Source organism: Battus philenor, unplaced genomic scaffold (assembly GCF_028537555.1).
Source record: "Battus philenor isolate CCGP_79_NKW_IND1 unplaced genomic scaffold, ilBatPhil1.0.hap1 SCAF_5, whole genome shotgun sequence".
Lineage (NCBI taxonomy): Eukaryota > Metazoa > Arthropoda > Insecta > Lepidoptera > Papilionidae > Battus > Battus philenor.
Genome location: NW_027181715.1, coordinates 4,833,741 through 4,856,494, shown reverse-complemented (window position 1 = coordinate 4,856,494; position 22,754 = coordinate 4,833,741). Strand labels below are relative to the sequence as shown.

The 22,754-nt window shown below is 31.8% G+C and overlaps 1 protein-coding gene across 5 annotated transcripts in view; it reads left to right on the top strand.

The window, feature by feature from the left end:
• raskol (Ras GTPase-activating protein raskol) overlaps window positions 1-22,754 on the top strand; it is a 167,262-nt gene that overhangs the window by 128,363 nt on the left and 16,145 nt on the right. Inside the window, exons 1-2 of one of the 5 annotated variants that reach the window (XM_068772159.1) lie at window positions 3,262-3,447; window positions 16,164-17,362. The exons of 3 other annotated variants lie outside the window; for them this stretch is intronic. In XM_068772159.1, coding sequence (XP_068628260.1) covers window positions 16,351-17,362 — 1,012 coding nt within the window. In that variant the 5' untranslated portion in view covers window positions 3,262-3,447; window positions 16,164-16,350. Of the gene's footprint in view, window positions 1-3,261; window positions 3,448-16,161; window positions 17,363-22,754 lie in introns of those variants that run through there. One more of the 5 variants, XM_068772160.1, reaches the window with a different exon arrangement.

The following is a 22,754-nucleotide window of genomic DNA, read 5'->3' as shown; positions in this document are numbered from 1 at the left end:
GTCAAAACAATGTCTGGTTTATTATAAATGCGTACTGTGCACGATTTTTCGCTTGCGCTCGGCTAACGGAGAAGTCCCGTAACATCGTTTTATAGTCAATAACAGGAATCAAGAAAACATAATCTCGTTTGCGACGAGACTCTAATCAAGCGTTTCGTTCGAGTTAATAATACAATTAGATTTGTGATGAAAGAGTAGCATAATGTCAGTAATCAGGTCGTAAATATAATTATTATCATCCGTTCCCAGTTCCACTAACGCTGATAGCGTCAATCGTTGAGGGATCTTTGGCATGCCGCCTCGTTTGCGAGCGACTAGTTTTTGTCCCCGTCTACCATTATAGTCGGAAGCCTGCGTACATTAAACTCTATAACTTTGTGGTCAACGTATCACACCACGTTCTATTTACCTACGAGTCTTTTCCCCGCTATTCTTTAGACAAATATAAAAACAAAAATATTCTCGACCTAAGTTTTTCTTAATCAGTCTAATTTTTTCGTAGCAAAGGTGATATAATATGAAGATGTTACAGCATTGTATTAGTTCATCACGTTACGCGAAGCTGAGCGGCTTGTTGTCTAATTGTCAAGCATATTGCTTCAATAAAATTTTCGTTTAGCTCAATAGAGCCCGTTCATACATGAGGTCACCGGTGAACTCATAAGAATTCGTTAATTGTTTTCCATTCTTTACTTGTACAATAGATATTTATTTACCAATGATTTCATTTACTAGTTGCAAATAGTAAAAGGGTATTAAATATTTAAATGAAACTCGATTTGATTTCAGGCCTGATACGCCGACTAACAAATGATTTTTATTTATTCTGGTATTTTAGTATATCTATTTGATTCGGCAATTAAATCTTTTGATATGTACGTAATGTCATGAGTTAACTGGACTATATATGATCGAATCAAAGAGCGTGTGGGCGATGTGTGTAAGAATTATGAGAAATTATTATTGTCATAAAAAGCCCAAAAAACATGTTTTACTAAATTATATAACTATAAATAGTAGTAGATTTTCAGGTAAAATGATAGATCTAGATATTCTATCTTATCTCTATTTTACCACAGAATAATAAGTAGTTAGCTTAAAGAAAAGCTAAAATATTTTACCAGTAGCGAACCTAATTTGTTTTCACGACAAAGATGTTTTGATTTGTCCCGTGCATTGCACTCTTGGAATTCTATTTATAAAGCTGTTTGTCATTCACATCTGCACATGAAGACATATTTTCTTCATTCATTTAAATACTGGCCTCGATTTATAAAATTGTGAATTTAACACGATTTGTAAATAAAAACAGCGAAGTTGCTACTATAACCACACGCTTGTTTTATCGTATGTGAAATGTGTGCCGTACACAGGAAATGGTAGGTCCGCGTGTAAATTGCTAACAGAAATTGCTAATTGCAATTTTAACAACTAGCTATGTTGTTTTGTCTATGTTTTTAACAGTATTAAATGTGTGCAAAGAAATGTTCAATGTGACTTTTAACGGCACTTAAATGTTTTATAATCAAATCATTAATATTACTACAGAAAATGGTAAATGTTTCCCATTGCAATGCTCGATTTTAAAGAAACTTAAATGACAACAACGCCATCTGTTCGTCAACTGTAAATTCGTTCGTCTTCAGTAGTTTCTCTACTTGTCACAAGAATGCGTTGTACAGTTTTAAAAAAATTATCATTTAGTCATTGTATAACTAACGTAATATACCGAAAATGTTATAAATGTAATGTTTGTTAATGTATACATAATGATTTAGAATATGTCTAATTAAATAAGGTATTCGTTGTATTACTCGATATGTGTATAAATTACTGTATGTATTGTATAATATAACACCAAAAGCGAATATACTAATATATAATAATAGTACTACGTTGTTTCGCAATGTTATTCTTATTTAGATGTCTCGATTATCTACCCTTTACCCAATATTAAAAAAAATCTGTTTACACTATGATGCACGGATAAACTCATTGAATTTTGGTATGCTGTATTTAAATTGAAACTATGAAATTAAAATGGAATTGGTTGAAATATAAAAAGTATTTGAAATAGTTCATAACAGTACGTACTTACCTCGGTTTCGTTTTCATGCCCTCTGGGTGACGACTGACCAACTAAGTAGTGTTTTGTAATATACGACGTCATTGAAGTTTATTTTAAAACAGTTTGCAATAAGTTCAGTTATTTCTAGTTAATAATTTATTGATTCTGATATTAATGTTTCCTTTATTAAATAAAAAAGATTAATAAATATTTTTGTGTTTTATGCTGTGGGATAAAATTTATACTTATTGCAGTATCAACACGATGCCTATTAGGAATTCTATTACAAGTTGGAAACAGATACTGGCCACAGTTAAAGTCTATTTATTGCATTAATCGGCGGACTAAACTAAGGACTCACTAATTTAATCATATGTTAGTATGGAGAGTGAGATGTTCTAGAAAGATAAATATTAGTAACGTAGTATTGCACTGGTAGTAATTTGATTGTATATACAACTACAACTAAAATAATATTTATATTTTTAAACGAATCGCTGTTTAGGAACTTGAAGGCAAAGTATTATTACGTTATTTAAAATAATAAAATGCGTTCAATGCTAGTGCCACATTAGCATTCGATGAAACGAAATGCTATGGGAGTTGATAGAGTGAAAGTAGAAAAGCAAGATTATAAGTGAAGCTCATATCTATATAAGAAGTACATAACCTAACGCCGTTATTGTTTTGTTCTAGTTTGAAATTTCTTGCTCAGTCAAGACACAACACGTGTGTTTACATGACGGAAATAAAAAACATTTATTTACTATCTACAAGTGTAAGGAACTGTTATTATTTTTTTATTAATGTTTTTCTTATCGTTATGCAACGTTGGCTCTTTTATTTTTTATAAATACTAAAAGAGCTAACAGGTTTTGACATCATTGTTCTCTATTAATAACTTGTAAACTTTCTTGGACACTATTCTAGTATAGAAACATCTAAAATCATATAAGTTCTATAAGAAATTTTCTCAGAGTTTAAATAAATATTTGTAAGAAACAAATAAGCTGAAACGTAGTTTTGAGATAAACTTATGATTTAAATGACTTGTTCGTATGCTTTACTTACACACGGTATGCCACTGCGTCCGAGTGTATACGAAGCATGGCGATGTGACCCGATGTTTTTAAATATGGCGGCGCGAGTTCGCCTCTCGCTTGTCAACAAAGTTACTCAACTTGAATCCGGCTAGTCCGGTGGCCGTGGTGCGTTTCTCTGTGGAATAACGCGCGTTTCATTCAGTAATTTCAGTTCGATTTTATAAGAAAATAAAGTGATAAGTAGTGTAAATGTGATATTTGTTAAATAGAGTGATAGTGATTCGTGGTTATTCTAAAAAGTGCTAAAATTGTTTACGAACTTGTGTTAAAATTAAAGTTTGTTGAATCATTTTTTCCAGAGTGCATTAATGTAATATTGTTGTGTATAGGCTCATGAGAACATAAAAAAAACTATAACGTATTTTTTATATCTTAAAAGAGAATCTTAGACTATCAATAATTAATTTTTATTAGTATTTAATATTTTTCATTTACGATAAAGTAATGTAGAAATTAATCCAACACAGTAGTATATAGTAGGATTTATTATTAAACATTTAACACTTTATACGAAGCGTTATAAATCTCTAATCCAGCGTATTACACAGAAACCTTTCACGGTAGGTTTACTTTGTTCATTCAAGTTATCAACAAACAATAAATAACTATTTCCAGTTTCTTTAAGTTACCTGGCGAGGTCTACTATTGAGAAGGCGACGTAGTATCGTCAGTGCACGTAGCGGCTTGTGTTTCTGTATCTTTATTTAAAAAAATATGGGATATTTATTATAAATAATATAATAAATAAAAGGTCAACCTAAATTGACATTTAATAGACTAGAGATATTTCCGTGTTTAATTAAAAGTGCTTAGATTATATAACAGCTTGATTATTCTCTTCACAGCGAGATATGTCCTATGTATTTTCTTGAATAGAGCGTAAAATAAGTAACAACGGCATTGTAAACTGCACCTACTAGATGAAATATTAGTAAAAATTTAGTATATACACTTCCTACTAAAAATTCCAATATTTTTTTTTTAATTTTTGTATATTACATGTATATTACATGTATTAAAATATTCATTATTAATATGAACAAATGTATCAACTATATTACACCAAAAAAGTTTTTTTTTAAATTATATTATACGAAATAATAAAATCAGAGCCAGTTTGTGGATCGTAGTGTCCTTGGTTCAGAAATATTTTGTTTTGCGGAGCAAGATCCCGTATAAATTCCTTGTCCACCCTTAGCTGTAGAAAACCTTTATAGTTCCAAGTAGAGCATAGTTGCGCAACTTTTGACTACGTCGAATATTTAAATATAGAACACGTGTTTTATTATTTTTGTATATACTTCTACTACTCTTAAAAAAGTTACAGACATACAGTTTTCATATTACATTATAGTTATATTTATATACGAAGTGAAATGACTTTTTTTACTACTGATTAACTTATTGTTAGAATTGTAAAACCTTTATCGTCTTTTACTTGTCTTTGCAAGAAATTTACATTTGAGATTGATTTGAGAAATTTACATTTCTATTTGAGATAACATTTGAAAAAATAAAACTAAATTTGTTACTTGCTGCAAATTTCGCCACCGGCATAAGACAGTTATTATTTAATCTATGTTACGAACCAAAGTTTATTTAATTAATTTAGATGTTTTCGTATAAATAGTTAACCAATAATATGCTGGTAATTTCTAAAACTTTTCAGTACGTTAATGTTAGTCATTTAATCAATTTTCTGAAATTGTTCTTGAAAATTTATGTAGCTAATAAATCTTTTTTACTAACCTTTCTTTTCGCTTTCGAGAGCTAAAAGTATAGAGATGTAGATAATCCTTCAAAAACTTTCGACTATTAATCAGTAACACTTAAGTTGAAGATTTTTTTTTATTCTATCGTGATGAAGAAACCTTATAAATAAGTTAAACGACTGTTGACTGACATTGCATTTAGATTGAGGTTATTGTTTTAAATCAACTTTCTCTTATACGATATTAAAACTTACATGTCATAATCTTGTAATTAACTTACTTCTGTAATTAAATCTTTCGTATCTAAGAAAAGGTAATAGATTATGTATTTAATGCTTACAGCGTTAAATATGTAAAAGTTCTAGGTGAACTTTAAAAACTATATTTGATTGATGTAATATAAAAAGAAATTTAAAATAAACGCAATAGTTTTATTTCAAAATAAGTAAAAAATTCAGTCAGATGTATACAGCTATAATTATAACTATAAGGTATGGTAATACTAAATCAAATTATGTTTAGCGTAGGCGTTCTAGTCCTGTTTATCTGAACACCCACACGTATCCACAAACTTTCTAACTAAACTCATCGGTGTCGTACTGTAATTTAAAAAGTTTGAGCCCACATGAGTCAGTGATTCCAACTCCCATCGAGAGCTGGCTCGCATTCCTGGGTTGACCGACGCCGCTTCTACAAACCGGACCTAGTTGCGACTCCATCGAGCCCTTTACAAAAATGAAACTAACATCACAACGAGTCGTCTCTACTAACGGGTACAAGAACATGTTATTTTGTTGCCGGTGTCGTTGTTCGGCTGAATAAACATTGTTTATTCGCCCGCGTAAATGTTAACTTAAAAAAAAAACATGTAGAGTAATTGCCCCTCTATCTTCAATTTTTTAAGGTCATTGATCGTCACACGTGGGAATTTGTTTAATCTTACTTGATAATTATTGTCATTTTATTGTAATCGATTTTTAAATACCGTTTTCATATCATAAAAGAATTTATTTCCTCTTTTTTATTTTGTTCTATAAAACCTCTTTTCGCTCATTTCGATGTTTACAAAGCTTTCAAATCTCACGGAGGGTTGCATGTCCCATTTCGCTTTGTGAGTGGTTTCCGGTCGCGGAGGGTCGTTGTTTTTTGTTCACCATCTGCCGCTGTGCAGGTGACGCCGCACATATAAAGCAGGTGGTTCCAATTCACCTTACCACATAGCTTTAAAATTTTATGCTCAACTAATCGTTATGAAACTTAATAACTTCGCTGCCATTAGTATGATAAAGATTTACTTTTTTCAAGATATCTTTTAAAATCACATCAGTAAGCAATGATTTATTTTAAGTAATTATGTAGAAGTGGATATAAAAAATAAAAACTAGTAATTATTGTATTGCATGGTCTATTCATATTCAGTGTTGTTCATATTATAATTTTCAAGACGAATAAATTGTTGAAAATAATGAATGAAAATAAAACAAATATTCCGTATTTAGAATATTAATCCGTTATAGAATATTAAATTTCGCATTTCATAAATCTACAAATGAATATGCTTTGCTATACCTGGATATTGTTAAAATGAAGTGTAATCTAATCTGTATTTTCTCTTTATTAATATATAAATACTTCATCCTATATCCTTCTGAGTAATGGTAGCCTAGCGGTAGAAAACAGATTTGCGATTTTATATAATTCGATAGATTATGATATAGGATTCCCATTCTTAACAAACAAGTTTCCAGAGGATGGGTAGCAGCGTCCTCTTCGTACCCATAACACCAAACTGAGATCACCAATCGGCCTTTTAAGCGTGGCAATGGTGGTGTGGAATATCTCCCATAGATATCTTTGAGAAAGGCCAATACCTTGCAGTGGGCGTCTATAGGCTGGAACGGCGTAACTTATTAACGGTTTTTGTCTGCAATAAATTGTAAGCGATAAGTTCTAAAAACAAAATAGGCTTCTAAATGTTTCTTTAAAGTTTTAGGAAATATAAACAGTAGCTTATAGCGAACGAAACGCGGTGGGAAAGAATATACAGCACTCACAATTTGCTTGTTTAATATGCGGAGATGGTCTGTTAGTCCATATGTCTTATCATCTTGGCGACATATGTTTACTTTTCCTGTTGCCCGCTAACGAGCCATTTAACAAGTTAATTGCATGTTTTGTACAAATATTTTAAGATATTCAATATTGTTTGCAACGTAAGTATTAGTCATTGCATGAGGAATTGTTTCTCTATTTTGTTATTAATTATAATTCGAATAAACATCGTATTAAAAATCAATTTTAGTGAACTTGTTTACGAAAGCTTGGATCAGTTAAATTCATACCGAATTACGTTCTTATTGATAATATTAAAATATGCCGGAAGTACAATGGGATAAAACGTCACGTTCAATGACTTTTTTCGTTTAACTTTGAATCGATGGTAATTGATTAAGAAATCTGTGTGCATCAGTGCATTTAACTTGTAAATTATTGTCCATTGTTTCTATTTCATGGTTCATTTAGTCGTAGCGCTCGGAATCGTGCTCTAGTAAAGGACGTGTTCGGTTACATGTGTAATGTTGTGAACGATGTAGTCCATTTGAATGCATTGATTTTGTATTTTGCTTAGCAATGATAAGTGGTTTTATATTTAGAATTCATTATTTCACAAGTCGTTAGTTTTTAAGTCGTTAGTTAGCAACATTTCGTTAGCACTTCAAGTTGTCACCGGTTCTTTTTATCCTGGAGTTAAAAAAATAATTTTAAATAAAATAAACTAAGTTAAGATTATGTCTTCTCGTCATCGTTTTTAATTACAGTCCACAAAAGCAGATATAATTCGAAAAGGTAATTTTATTTAGTTTACCTATTGGTTGGGAAGAGAAAGTTATGTTTATCTCCGTACGACTCTTTTATTTATATTGAGCTAGGATTATTAGTAACAAATGTAGATAAAAGGTCAATAAAGAGTTCTAGGTTCTATTCTTAGACAAAGAAGTTATTTTGTCTGAAGTCTTATCTTGTCCACTAGTCGTTTATAGTCAACAATACAGTTTGATATCATACTTGTTGAGCAGAAAATCTTTTAAACTATCATTGGCGATAGTATTGGAATAAATAAAACTGTTAATATAACATACATTGAAATTTATTAATATTCTATTTTCATTATCACCAAACTGACAATAACAGAGTTATCATTTTTTTTAAATAAAAATGTCGATGGCGTCAAATCTAACCGCAGTCGCCGATGGTGCCGCGGGAACATTTAACAGGAAGTTGGGTTATCTCAATGTCAGTTGAATTGTCCTGTTTCCTTTTAAAATTTACAACTTAATTACTGGTCCAGCTGGAAGATGCCTTTATTATTTTATAATTGAATAAAATAATAAAACAAATATTCTATAATAAATATTAAAAATAAATAATATTTATAATAAATGTTATTTGTAGTATTTCATTACAAAATATGTATGAATAAATGAACATATTTTTTCTATAACGATTATTTTATACGAATCTACATGAATGTAAAATGTAAAAGTTTTAAAACTTTTACGTTGTCACTTTTAACGGCTTACTAACGCTTTAAGTTCAACGAGATAAGTGTGAAGATGAACATGCAAACATAATCCTACGTACAGTGCACTATGAGAGAGCAAATTATTTTTCATGTCCGAATTAATGGTGCATAGCTTGAGTGTGAATGTAAAGTATTTGGCCCTCTCCAAAGTGACTCATTCAAGTTCTCTCCTCCGACATCGAAGTCCGGCAAATGATCGGTCCATTAATTTCATTTTAAAGTTTTTACCGAGAAGGGATTAACATTCAAGCGGAAAATAGTTTCGGGAGCTCAGTTTTTGTTAACAACCAGAAATACGTTTCAGTAGGTTTTTTTAAACGTTTTGTATAACACCTTATTTTTATTGTATCTATCTAAATATTTAAATCACCGATAATTCTATTATTATCGCCTAATTGTCATACAATTGATACATTTTATATTATATTAATAAGTGTTCATTATTTACTTGTTCATTTATCTATGAAAAAGTTTATATATTTTGTAAACAATGTTTTACAAAACAAAAAACATTGTTTACAAAAGAAGGAATATTAAAATTGCGTCGGTTTTTATAATTTGATATTTGTAAATAAAAAAATTATATTGAATAGTAATAAGAAAATGAAATACTAATTCGTATTAAGTATTCCCGGGTAGTTATTAGTAATTTTCTTGTTGTGACTCACAGTCTGCGCGAGCTGCTTGTGAAACATAGCGCGCTCTGAACAATTGCTCATGCGCCCACAGTTGCCACATCTCGCTTCGCTTATGAAAGACAAATATCATGATATTGACCTTATAATGTTTCATTTGATCGGAACAATAATACCGTCACTTTGCCTGGTCGTGACCTTGTGGGAGAATGTATCGCCACAATATGGGCCTAGTCACTGCGCCTTGTCACGACTAGATTACGCGATTACATATATTTAAACTATAAACGCATTATCTTGTTTTTGTTAAAAATATTTCACACTAATTGGTGTAATTAAAATTAAAAATATCGACAAAATTATAAAAGCAGGTTACTGATTGAGATTTGAGCGTAATTCAACACATATTTTGTTTTTCTTGTTACGTACGTAAGACATTAACAACATTGATGTAATTTGAATACACCCTTACGGAGGCGGCTTGAATCTGTACACATATAACATTACATGACTTCTTATACAACATCATACGAAATAAAATTTATAATTTTTATTCGTACATCTTAATTATGTTAAGTTCATAATGATTTACTTTTCCGTAATATTATTGATATTAAGTTATTCGTACTTATTCAAACATTTCTCTTTATTATCAATCTTATATTCATGAATTATGTGCGTAGATATCTTGATGCATGTTCATAACGGATGTATTTTATCTTTCCCATTAACAGTACAATGTAATATGAAATTTATTAAATTTACAAATATGAGATAGTCGATATCGATTTTACTCTTGGTCCTATGTACTTTACTGATACCAGGCGATAGTATACAAAATTAAATTTAAGAAAATTAGGAACATTTAAGTACTATAAATTTTAATTTGCAAGCACTACGCAACCTCAAAGATATAATGTAAAGAAAGAAATATTTGTATGAACACCATATAATGTAAAACTAAGTTAGGTGATATATTAATCAATATAATGACGTGACTACCTTTCGCTACAGCGCCAATCTCTAGAAATCTTTCTTGAAACATTGTTGTAGTTAAAAATTGCAACAACAAAATATATCTTTACCTGCAGTGTCAAATACCATTTTACTCTGTCTAGTTACATCCGATAGCACGTTTTTATAAAAAGTTTAGCAACAATTTAAAAACACTTTGATTTTAGAGTTTCTAAAATAGACAAAAAATCCATAATACCTCCGAGAGAAATCCTCTAAAGTATGTTTTTGTTACTGTTTGGCAACATTACATCACTTACCATAGTTACTTAATGTAATCAATGAAATATTTATTTGTTCATCTAAAGTTAAATCGTGAAACAAACAATTTTTAAAGGTGATATAAAATAATTCAATGAATATAGAACCTTTCAAAATGATAATGTATGTAAGCTCGAATCACCCATTTAGTCTGTCTTGAAAGTACAAGTAAACATCTTCAGTGGGAAATGTGGCGTTAACAAATAATTGCCTACTCACAAGACGCCTTTAATGTTGAGTACTAAGTATCAACATTAATTCCTTTCACCGGAACAAATGCTCCTTGCGCAATATAATATCTATCGTTTTGCAATCATTTCACTCCATATACAAATAGTAGTATACTTCGCGATTAAAAACACATATAGCGACATTTTGATTGACCAGTGCATGTTGATATAAGCGCTCGATTTTATTAATTTAAATATTAATCAAATGTTTAAATTCTGCATGTGTGTCATTGAATGTCAAGCATGTGTATATTAATAGGCCATTTTTTTAAAAAAGAAAAATAGACGCGAGTCGAGATAAAACTACTTGCTTGTGTATGTATACAGCTATTTGAGTACTGAAACCCCACTTGAAGTAACTAACAAATGCCTATTGTCATAAAATGCTCGTTTAACTTGTTCGGAGCTTGGAAGAGTCTTTGTAAATATAGGCGGAATCTTGATAAACATATGCTAGGTGTTAAACATCTTTCTATGGATGAGTCCTGACAGACAGTATCCAAATTTACGATATTCTTACATATTTCACGGAATTTTCCATTTTTAAAGTTTAAGTTCGTTTAAAAATATTGAAATACACACTTTCATTAGTATTTTTTTACATAATTCTTTACTTATCGCTAGAAATGAGAAGTATCTTTAGAAAAGTTACCGCATTTTTTGTAATAAACGCACATTCTCACTGCGTAAGTTAGAATCATTATACAAAAGCTTCTGAGAAATATACTACCGTTGTTCCGGCTCCGAGACACATCTGGCGCTTCTTTCGCCAGTATTATCGAGAATAATGCATCGAGTAGTGATAAAAGTACGCGAATATGTTGAGTAAATTATATTTAAATATTTACGTGAGTAATCATTCTGATAACGGCGCTTGTAGAATATATTTATAATTAATTTACCTTTAATTAGTAAATTAACACTTCCGTTATTTAGGAATTTTACTTAAACTTGTATTAAAAAGCTATTAAATTATTGTTATCAAAATGTTATTTAAAATAAATATACAATGTGACTGGGAAAACGTATCAAAACTGTAGCTTTTCACAAAGCTTTTACAACTTTTTCAATGACTCTGTATAAAATGAACACTCCAAAGTGTGTTACATTAATTCATTTTTTCTATTGGAATGCAATAGGCCAATAATTTCTGGCAGTATAAAGTTAGCAGTGATAGATAGTTAACAATAATAAATTTTAGTGTTTTACGATTTTTCTTAGGATTTTTGAGTAGGGTGTACCAGACGTTAAAAGACAACAGTTATGCATTCATCTATTCAAAGCTTTTATATCTATAACCAATTGCTTTGTATGTCCTCATCTATTAAATTCTCGCAATACTTAATGATCTGCTTTTTTAGCTCCTACTACTACTACTGCCTTCGCGGTAAAGTAGTGTCAGTCGCTAATATACATCGGTAAATATTGTTGTGAACAGTATAAAAAACGTAAAATCTCAATATTTATCATTCCATTCCGCGTCCGATGAGCAAATTACATTGATAATTCCTCTCCGGATAATTTGCGAGAACTGCGTGTGAAAAGTACGTTCTCGCTGCCATATTGAGTCGTTTTGTTCCTGTTTTTTGCGCATACGCCGCGCACTTGTGCTTTTGTAGGTCGCGTCTTTATGTCTTATACATACACGTTAACGATTGATTATCTTTTTGTTTCTCGTCTACTTATATATTTTCGGATGTTTATGTGTAATGTTGTCGTCGTTTCAGCCTATAGGCGTCCTCTGCAAGGTATAGGCCTCCCCCAAAGATATCGACAGATCAATACGCTAGAACGGCCAAGCGGGTTGGTGATAGCAGTGTAGTATTATGGTAAGCAAAACACGCTGCTGCCCGTCTTCTAGAACCTTATATGTGAGCAGTGGCAATTCTATATAATTAATTCACAAAGTCTGAATTATATATATGTATGTATTCCGGAGATTCAACCCGCAACCTATGATCGCAATTCTCAGTCCTCTACCACTGGGCTATTACTACTAAATGTGTTTTATCTCTCTAATACACAGTATTATGTAATAATATATATTTTTTAATTTCTTTACAATGTGTGTTATTAAAACAATAGAAGACTTTCAACATAATATTATTATCAATAATAAAGAAAGACCCCAAATGTAAAAAAATAGAGTTTGATTTTTTACGTTTAAATCATTTAGACACGCGATAACCCGCTACCCTGAGTGTGAACATTTAATAATATTACTCTAAGTCAAATAGTCAAAGCCAAAATGCTTAAAATTCATTACAGTCATCTATAACCGTTAGCTTTAAATGAAGCTGACGTTATTTTATTTATTTTAATTATATAATTGTATTACAAAATAAAATTGCTGAATATTAGAACAATTTGTACCCAACATCCTCGACTAGCCAGAAATAGGGTAATATGTGTTTTGGCAGCGCCTGTTTTTAACAAATTTCTTGAATTTACTAAGAGATAAATTAACCGCGTGCTTGGCATAGAACGTTTGTATTAAAAATGTCATTTTAACTGTATCAATATTATTTTGTTTATTTTTCATTGTAAAGAAGCACAAATTTAATATTTAATCAAAACATTCACATTGAGTAAAATATTTCAAGTTGAAGGACTCGCTTGTAGTTGATATTTTATAAGTATATTTGTATCTACGTATTAATGATTTTGGTAGTTAACATTCTAATACTGAATGACAAACCCATTGATAACAATCCTTACATTTACGATACCATAGAACGCAAAGGTTTAATACAAACAAAACTCACAATATTTTAGAAGTGTTGGTTAGCATACACAGTCTGTCACTAGCTGATGAGGTGACCATGAAAATATTTTTTCGATATTTAATTTTAATTTAATAGTAAAAAACTGATGTTATGTTATCGTTTCTTTTATTCTGTTCCAACTTTCTACTGCGATAAGTTATTAGCCTGTCGCATTCCAAACGGAAAATATATGTGTTACTTACTCCAGACTGATCTTTTTGAAGAGAGCAATTAGATAAGGTGTAAAAGTTTTGAAGGTTTTTGCTGACCAATAGGTCATATGTTTACTCCTTTTAAGTTTTCACACCTATAACCAATCACCATATCTCTAAACAAACATCATAAAATAAACATCCGTGAAAAAGAGAAAAGAATGGACAACCAATAGGATGAACTTGCGCAGGCGCTGCCTTGAATCACGATTGTGCGCTACGAGTTAGTCACGCCGGCCCCCAGCCGCCACTGCACCGCGGGGATCGCGTTTCCATTCTGCATGTTGCTATTTCTGCACTAAAAACATTCATAGTGCCAATGCAGTTTATGGCGGAATATCCTCTACAGACTTCTTTGTTGGTTCTAGTATATTTAATTTTTTACATTTTGAAATAATATGAAATATATCATGTGATTAGGCTTAAATAACGTATATTTTTACTAGATTTATGGAAAACAGACATGTCTACTTCTTATTTTCAATTTTTTTATTTCCAATCGTCTTGTATAAAATGATTACTGTAAAATATGTTAGACTAATTCATCTCATATTCTGGAATACGACAGGCCAATAGCTCCTGCCAGCACGAAGTCTGGAGGCACAAATAGTAGACGAAAATTACTTTCAAATTATATTATTATTTTTACTATATACTAACACAAATTTTTAAACGGAGTTTTACTATATTATGATAACGTTATTTATTATTTCCTAAATCATTGATTTTTGAATAGTGTGTACCATACATTAATCGACAGCAAATGAGCTATACATTTTCCCTTTAAAGCTTTTCACCTGTAACCAAAGACCTCGTATAATTACTTTTTTTAACTACTATTACGGTCAACCTACAGATTTATGATTCGAAACATAATCACATTAACGACTTATTTACTGGATCTATTTATGATCTATACATGTACGTATATTATTAGTGCTAATTAAAATATGTAAATCGCTGACATAGCTGATGAATAAATGTTACGTGAAGGTTATGCAAAATAAAGCGAAAGAGCTTATTAGCTCTGTTATCAACGTTTTGATAAGAGTAAATTTAGAGTGCTCCTTTTATCTACTTCCGCTAAATCAATGTCTGGTAATTTCATTCAGTCTTGTACAAGGTCTTCGTATATTATTGAATCATATTCGACGATATTAGGCACCCTCTAATAATTTTATAATTTTTTATGATGTCTCGTAAATACAAGCATAAAAAATAAAGGGTTTTTAATATTTAAATGGCAAAATAGTCACAAATAATAATTAAAATTATGTTATACATCTTGTAGTTATATCATACACGTACTCACACATACAGCTCATTTCGACCTATTTAAATTCCTACAATTTAGGTAAATAGGCAGTATTTAACTTGTATATTATAGCATGTAGTTACAAAGATAAACCTAGTCACGCTCTATCTCAACGCTCATCTCAAGTCTACATACATAAACCGGCCCGAGCGATTACATTGCGGGTTACTCTCGTTCCGCAAGCTTTGTCTACGTTCCGCCCCGCAAGTTATTATAACATAAGATCTTATTCCTCTCGACTTGTCCGCGATATCCGGTGCTTTGTACTGCCTCTTTGAGTATGACTCAAACAACTAAAAAATATTTTATACCTCACAAATATCTCGCATTTATTGAACTGGGCGTTGTGGATTAAATTTTGAGTAAGGAATTTAATTTACCAGTAAAACGAATCGCATATGTTAATGACATATCAGTTGTTATTTCTAATAATACTATTATAGAAAGTTAATGAAATAGGTTACTTTACACCATAACTTTACGGTTTTACTAAAAACGTTACTGACTGATAGTGATAACACAATAGACCTTGGCTGCATGCCTCAAATAAATTTTTAGCAATGTATTCGTAACGTACGTTAGTGTTAATTTAATTAAAAGGTGATGTGAAGGGCCAAAAGTATGATATCACCCGGCATTTTCACTTCAATAGAATTTAATATTTTATACGTTATGTAAGCATTTGGAATAAATGCTAATGCTTACGGTCTTACTGAGTACTTTGGGGTTACTTTAAATATACGTAAGTCGCCTACCGCTTCCGAACACATGTGCGAACGTATTTAACATTAATTAATATGTCGCTTTGACATAGCGTTACTAGCTAAGCTTGCAAACCTATTTTTGTTCCATATTAACCATTCATTTATGCAAAACAACTCTACTCGGCCCCGTTTTAATCATTGGACACACGTACATGATTGGTTATTGTTCGTATATAATCTTATCGTGCCTTTGATAAAGTCAAAATGTACTTGTTTCACCTCGATCAATATACCTTTCAAACGTTCCCATGATTAAACATAGCGTCACTTAAACTGTACAAATCGTGTTTTACGGCTCAACAGTTAAAGTAAAATTTTTAAAAAAATGTTCAATACCATTCGTAACCGTGACGGAAAATTGATTTTAATGATTTAAATTTTTTAATGTTTGTAGAGAATAGATTTACTAATTATACTTGATCGTGTAGCTAAATTATGATATGTTATAGTTTTGATAATATTTTGTTACTCATGAACTTACACAACAATTTTTATTGAAAGGCGGGAAAGTTAGTGCTATGTGAACACTGCGTATTTTATAAATATAAATCCATGGTTTCTATGGAAAAGTTAACGAAGGACTATTCTTCAGGAAACAAGTTTAAGTGAAACTAATTATGTTAATAATGAGGCGAGACATCTCCGTGACGGCCAAGAAGCTTTAAAGTGGCGTGTATCCGCCGGTGTTATGACCACCATGTCGGGCTCCCTGACCCCAAATTCTTCAGTGACTGACGATGAACAAGCGCGCCGTCGCTCAGTTTTCTATGTGCCATTGTTCGAAAGTTTCGACAATTACTTACCTCTCACGGCCGAGGAAAAAGAAGCTTTAATATGCGGAATGAATATAGACGACGTTCCAATAAAGCCGAAGAGAAGAAATGCGTCAGAGAAATTGCGAATGTCATCGCGAGGAGAATCCTCAATGACGGAAAGCGAAGGTGAACTCAACACATTTAGTCCACAGCGACGATTGCGTCGGCCCTTATCGTCAACGTTAAGCTCCAATGAAGCATTAGCCAGAGTAGTGCAAAGAGAAGCTACAAATCCTAGGTTCATGAGTGAAATCAGTCCCCAACGAAATTCAAAGCCCAGATTACGAAGCACAACCTCTTGTGAACCACGCTACGATAGAGTATATTCTCCATTAGGTGGTTCAGTTGCGCACAAACTAAATAATTCAACCTCCAGTATTGGCAATAAATTAACGTCCAAAAGTCCCATACGTAATTCTAATTTATCGTTAATACCCGACTCTCCCAAAATTCTGTCACCTAATAAAGAAAAATCAAAAACGCTACCTCAGAATCTTAACTCTCCGTCGCCTATTAGAGGTAGTAGCAGTTCCACCTCTATATTTAAGAATCCTAGAATTACTGTTACACCAGACAGTCCAAACAAAAGTCCAGGAAAAATAGCAGGTCTAAATTTCATACGCCGATCTCGAAGTACAAAATTATCGCGAAGTAATTCGTTATTACGTAGCATTACTGCAAGGCATATAGAAGAGGGCTTAGATGACAACGTGGCGGTGGTTACGGACCTCACTGAGGATTACGAAAAATTTGTGGACGATAACGGCGGTGAGACTGAAGTTATTGGGGCTTTGATAAAGAAGAACGATGCTCAAGTTGCAAATAGTCCACTGAGCATTCGGAGGGGATGTTTAGATGTTGATGACGAAGTTGCTGTGCATTCCGGTAAGTTTCAACTGAATTATGGTAAAAACTGTTCAATTTTTAATTTTCATAATTATGAAATTTTATTTATTTACTCTATATGTTAATTCTGTGTCCGTATAAGTGCTGATTTTCTTAAATCATTTATTATCTATTAGTAACATTTTGTGAAAGAGACGCTATCGAGGAAAAGTGTCATCGTTATATGCGTGTAAATAAGCGTGCCTGACTTGAAGCTCGTAATTCATGTGTTTTAAAATGTTCTTTAAGAGTAATCGTCAAATGTATGGTTTCGTGTTTCATTGTTACTAAACTGTTCACTGGAGAAGACAATACATGCTCATTGTGAGACTAAGACCGTATGCTTTACGTAAAGCGTCCTTGGTAAAATGCATGTAATCCACAGAAGGCAGCATTACGGATGCGGAAGTCCTTAACAATACTTTAGTAGTTTGTTTTTGATGTGTTGTTTGAGACACATGCGATTATCTTCCTTTAGTTACAGATGCAATACGATAAAGTATATAATCCCGTATTACATCAGCAGCGCTTTACGCATAAATCTTTACAACGACTGTTGCACATGAGGTGCAATTTTTTTATTAATACGTTATATATCTCTACGTACTGTCAGTAGGTCGCTATTACCGTTATAGTTTTATATTCGGAACGCGTTTTAGTGGTTCCGTTGGTACAGTAACCAATACCCGTAGAATTAGTACAGTAAAAAATCAAGTTTTTTATTGTTCATGTTTATTAAAACTCATGTATATTATTGTTATAAATAATAGAGGAAAGGAAATAAAACAGAAATATTCTTTGGAAAGCGATTACACACAAATGAGTTGTATAGGTAACTGCATAAATTTAAGCATAGTGGCAGTGCATGATGAAGCAATCAAAATATTTTCATTTTTTTTCTCAGTCATGCACTCTTGTCAGAGTGGCCGTGGTCATGTTTCGATAGGTCCTGATGCCTCCGCTGATGTCGCTATGCGTCGCCATGTAGCTCGGTATGAGAGCATTTATTTACTGAGTGTCTATTTGCATTTTTGATGAGCGCTGCCCATCTTGCTGGACAGCGACCACGAGATCGCTTGCCTTCCACTTTGCCTTGTACCACCAAACGTTCCTTCGAGTCCTCATTACGGGTCACATGTCTAAAGAACTAGTGGATTTGTATTTGCGCAGTCAACGATGACCTTTCTTTTATGTTGAGTTCTTTGAGGATCGACATGTTGGTTCGGTGCGCCGTCAAAAAAAGTTTTATGTTCTTATAGAAATAAGAAAATCAACTTAATGTTAAAAGTAAAATCTGCCGTAAATTTAAAATATACGAAAACAGAAACGTATTTATGATTAAAATATTATTTATACTGGCATTGTCACTTATGACAATAACACATTATTTTAACATATAAAACAACGGAAGACTTTTACTAATGGCGGGTCGGCCTATCTCGTGTGTCACGCACTTCCTTGTGGGCGTTTATCAATGTGAGCGTTATCAAAGTAAGGCATTCGACGAATGATGTTTACGTGCACAATTTACGTTTATTTTTTAAATTATCGTGAGCCATTAATAACGGACTGAATGGAATTTGAAAGCCGCTATATCAACTGTACTATTACGATTTTTTCCTTTTCGTGACGAAGTCGTATTGTTTGTTTACATGATTACATGCCTTGGTTGCAATACTTTTTGAAAGTAGGTAATGTTATGTTATTTTAATCGTGTGTTGCGTTTAAATTACGTAACGTTAATAAAAGTTTAATTTTTGCATTTTGCGCAATACTATTATTAATTAGTCATTTACTTCGAGGTATTTTATGATTTCTGTAAGCTCCAGGAGAAATCTCCGTGCAAAAAGCTTGCGATAATTTCTTTGTAGTGACTCACTTTTACCGAGCAACTTTATTGCTTTTAGGTCATTGATCTCTTAAGGGGTGCAACCGTCCACAAAGCAATTTCAATAAAGTATATTATTTATCTTTAATAGTTTTTTTTTTAATAATAGACATGTATTGAGTTTCGGTCCAAAGTATATACCTAGTATAGCTTACATTATAAACTAGCTAATCAATAGTCCATTTATTAAAACTATACACTTTACATATAATTTACATTCATAGACAATTCAAAATATTCACAAATATGCGTAAAATGCACAAAAATAATGAATTGAGATGTAAATGTATTCCCGTGTTATAGCAAACATTATTCCAAATTGAAGTTTTACAAACGATATAGTCAAAGCCCTAAGATTTTAAAAACATTTCCTCTGCGAAGATTAGGACAGAATGACGAAGTAATTAATAATTGATTTATGTTCTACCGTCTGCGTATAACTTTCTGTTGAGCTAGGTGCCGACCATAGGTCATCAAGAATATTGTTTCAGATTTTCTGTTTTGGGGTAATTACGGCGCAAAGCTAAATATAAAAGCAGCGCGTGTTTAACGGTGTAACTTGTTCGTGCTGTTTTAGTTTTATTGTGGAATAATCTATCAATTGGTGTTACATTGCTAACGTTCGAGTACCAGCGCGAGACGTGAACGTGCGAACGCGATGAATGACGAACGATGTTTGTGTTGTTTCGAATGCGCCATAAGGCAGAGTACACGACGACTAGACGTCCCTTAACGAATACAATAACGGTAATGGGTTGGAAAAACACCTGTTGTGTTCACTTCATTATTTTATGTAGCTGACTGACGTCCATTTATAAAGTTAAATTAAATAAAACTTTAAAATAACGAATGTCGCCGTTTATATTTAACTGTACTCACTTAAAATGCGAATTCTCTATGGTCTCGCACTTAATTCTCGTTAGTGTAAATCAACGCGAATTTCTGTAATTGAAAAAAACGTATGCATTATTAGCGGTGCACCTAGTTGTTATGGTTTTCGTGCTGCGTGGGATTTTATCTCTCTCTCATTTCACGTTTTATATTTGCGCGATACGAATCGCATAAAATAAAAAAGAAGCAAAGCGCGTCTATGACAACGTACTTATATACTTTATTAATTAATAATGGTCAGATTTAATACGGCAAGTCGAAGTGGCAGTGGGAGCCTTAAAGTTCTCGAGAGGAGACGACGAACCGGCAAGCGCAATATAGAATATCTACACAAAAAGTGGACAGACGACCGTGTTAAGTATATATATATATATAATCCTCAAAAGATGTCGGAGGCCGCTTTCCAACCTTTTTGAAAGTTATGGGGGAGTCCTAAGTCCAGCCGTGGATGAGAGGAAGCTCTAGACCTAATATAGAGATCTCTTTTTTGAAGTTCTGCGGATAAAATTGTAAATTGCAGGTTAAATATATATCAGTCCAAAAACATGCCTTGAAGTGGGGTAAGAACAGTCAACATAACGGCAAAGAAATGTTTACGCACCGTGTTATAGGTCGATTTACATACATCCTTAGATCGACATCGTTTATCCAATGGGATAAGTATTTTTTTCTTAATTACTTTTGTTGTCAATCTAGAAGAAACCTGAGAGATTAATTACGAATTTAGGTAGAAATAGCAAATCACTTCTTTTCGTGTTACACTTAAAATATCCTGCAGAAATATTCCAAAGTTAACATAACAAAAAATTGCGTGTTTTCTGATAACTATCTATGCTAATGTGAAGGATACACATTCGTGCGTATGGTTATTTAATAAACTGCGTTACCAAGGTGATGGAGAGCGGAAACAAAATGTTTATATTACAATAACGAATAATCAAAATTGCGTTACTTTAAATCTTGTATCGCTTATCGAATTTTGTAATTAGTCATATAAAATGTTTATTATTTTCTATTCCTTCATTATCAATCAATAAATACGATTACGCGCTATTTTTATGTGATAATTTTAGCTGTTGATGTGTTCACTAGATAAGTAAATAAGAAATGACACCACGTATATTTTAGGTCATTGGATGCACATAATATTAAAACTTTATAAGAATCAACCTTATTACGCAACTTGGCTAGGATCGCTTGTCTTGCAATTCTGGCTTCATTTTCCACAACATCGTCAAATAAAAATCTACATGTGTATATTTTGAAAATGTTTATTATTATGAATAATTTACAAGCTTAAATTTTGTATAAAAAACTATTTTGTAAATCAAAACATCATACGGTTAAAAGTAGACGTTAAAAAGAATATACAAGATATATTAGAAATTTTTCAAAGAAGCCATTACTTTTAATTCAAGATTTCGTTATAACTTTTGGCACGTAGCTGTATTTGACAATGACGATACTCTATATATAATTTCTTTTCGTTATTTAATTCGATGCTTTAGTAGTAAATGTAGGTTGTATATGGTAGTATTTAATAAAAAAATCATTCGATGCTTGTTTCAATCTGGTTTTCAATATAGTTGACGTTTTTGTTGAAAGTATATATTCTTTAAAGATTGTCGTTTGAATACAAGCTTGGCAAGTTTTAAATTTTCAATAAACATCTTACGATTACGGCTTTCTACACTATCACGTTATACTATCTTCTGGTTACGAATTCTATTACATGACTTTAGATGCAGGTCTATTGCTTTTTTATACATTTATTTTCGTTAAAAGCTTTAGTTACTTATTCATCGTATGAATGATTTAAAAAAAATCCATCTACAATTTTTCAAACTAACGAAAATTTTGATGTATTAATATAACGTTCTAATGAAATTCATTCAAAAATTCATTTTTACATACCCTTTGTCATTAATTGCAATAATTTATTTGATAGTCAAGGTATTGATTTAACAAGTTATAGAATGATTAAACGATGATTCCCTATGCGGTTTAAATAAAATAAACAATAAAATGAAATTAGTTGAATCATAAGTAATTCGAATCACTGCGCTCTGTACATTTCTAACAACTTCCCGCGCTTGATTTTGTTAAGTGACCTACTTGTTGAATCAGCGTTTTCCGGGAATAGCATTTGAAACGAGAACATTTTACCACTATTTGTTGAAACTCGTTACAATTTGAGTGCGTTAATAATATTCGTCATGTTAATTACTCGATTAAGATGTTTACGACTGTTCTTTTTACACCAGTGACTTGTAAATGGAAGCCGTTAATATCCAAAAGCATAAAAATACGAATTGCTATAGATAAAAATTCATCGAGAGAAAGCTGTTAGGCTTAATAAAGGACCATTAAATCATTAAGGTTTGACAAAAATACTAGTATAAATATGTATTAGTTAAAAGAAATAGAAATTGCTGGGAATACAAAGGATATTTTAAATAGCAAATTTTTTATAATTTTGAAAAGGGTAACTTTTCGACTTTTTTTTTTAGAAAAATCAGGTTGTTGTTTGAATTATTTTCAGTATATATTCTCCATAAAATCGTTTAATGTGTAAGAAAGCATAAGGGTGCGTAAGAAATAACGAACAAAATT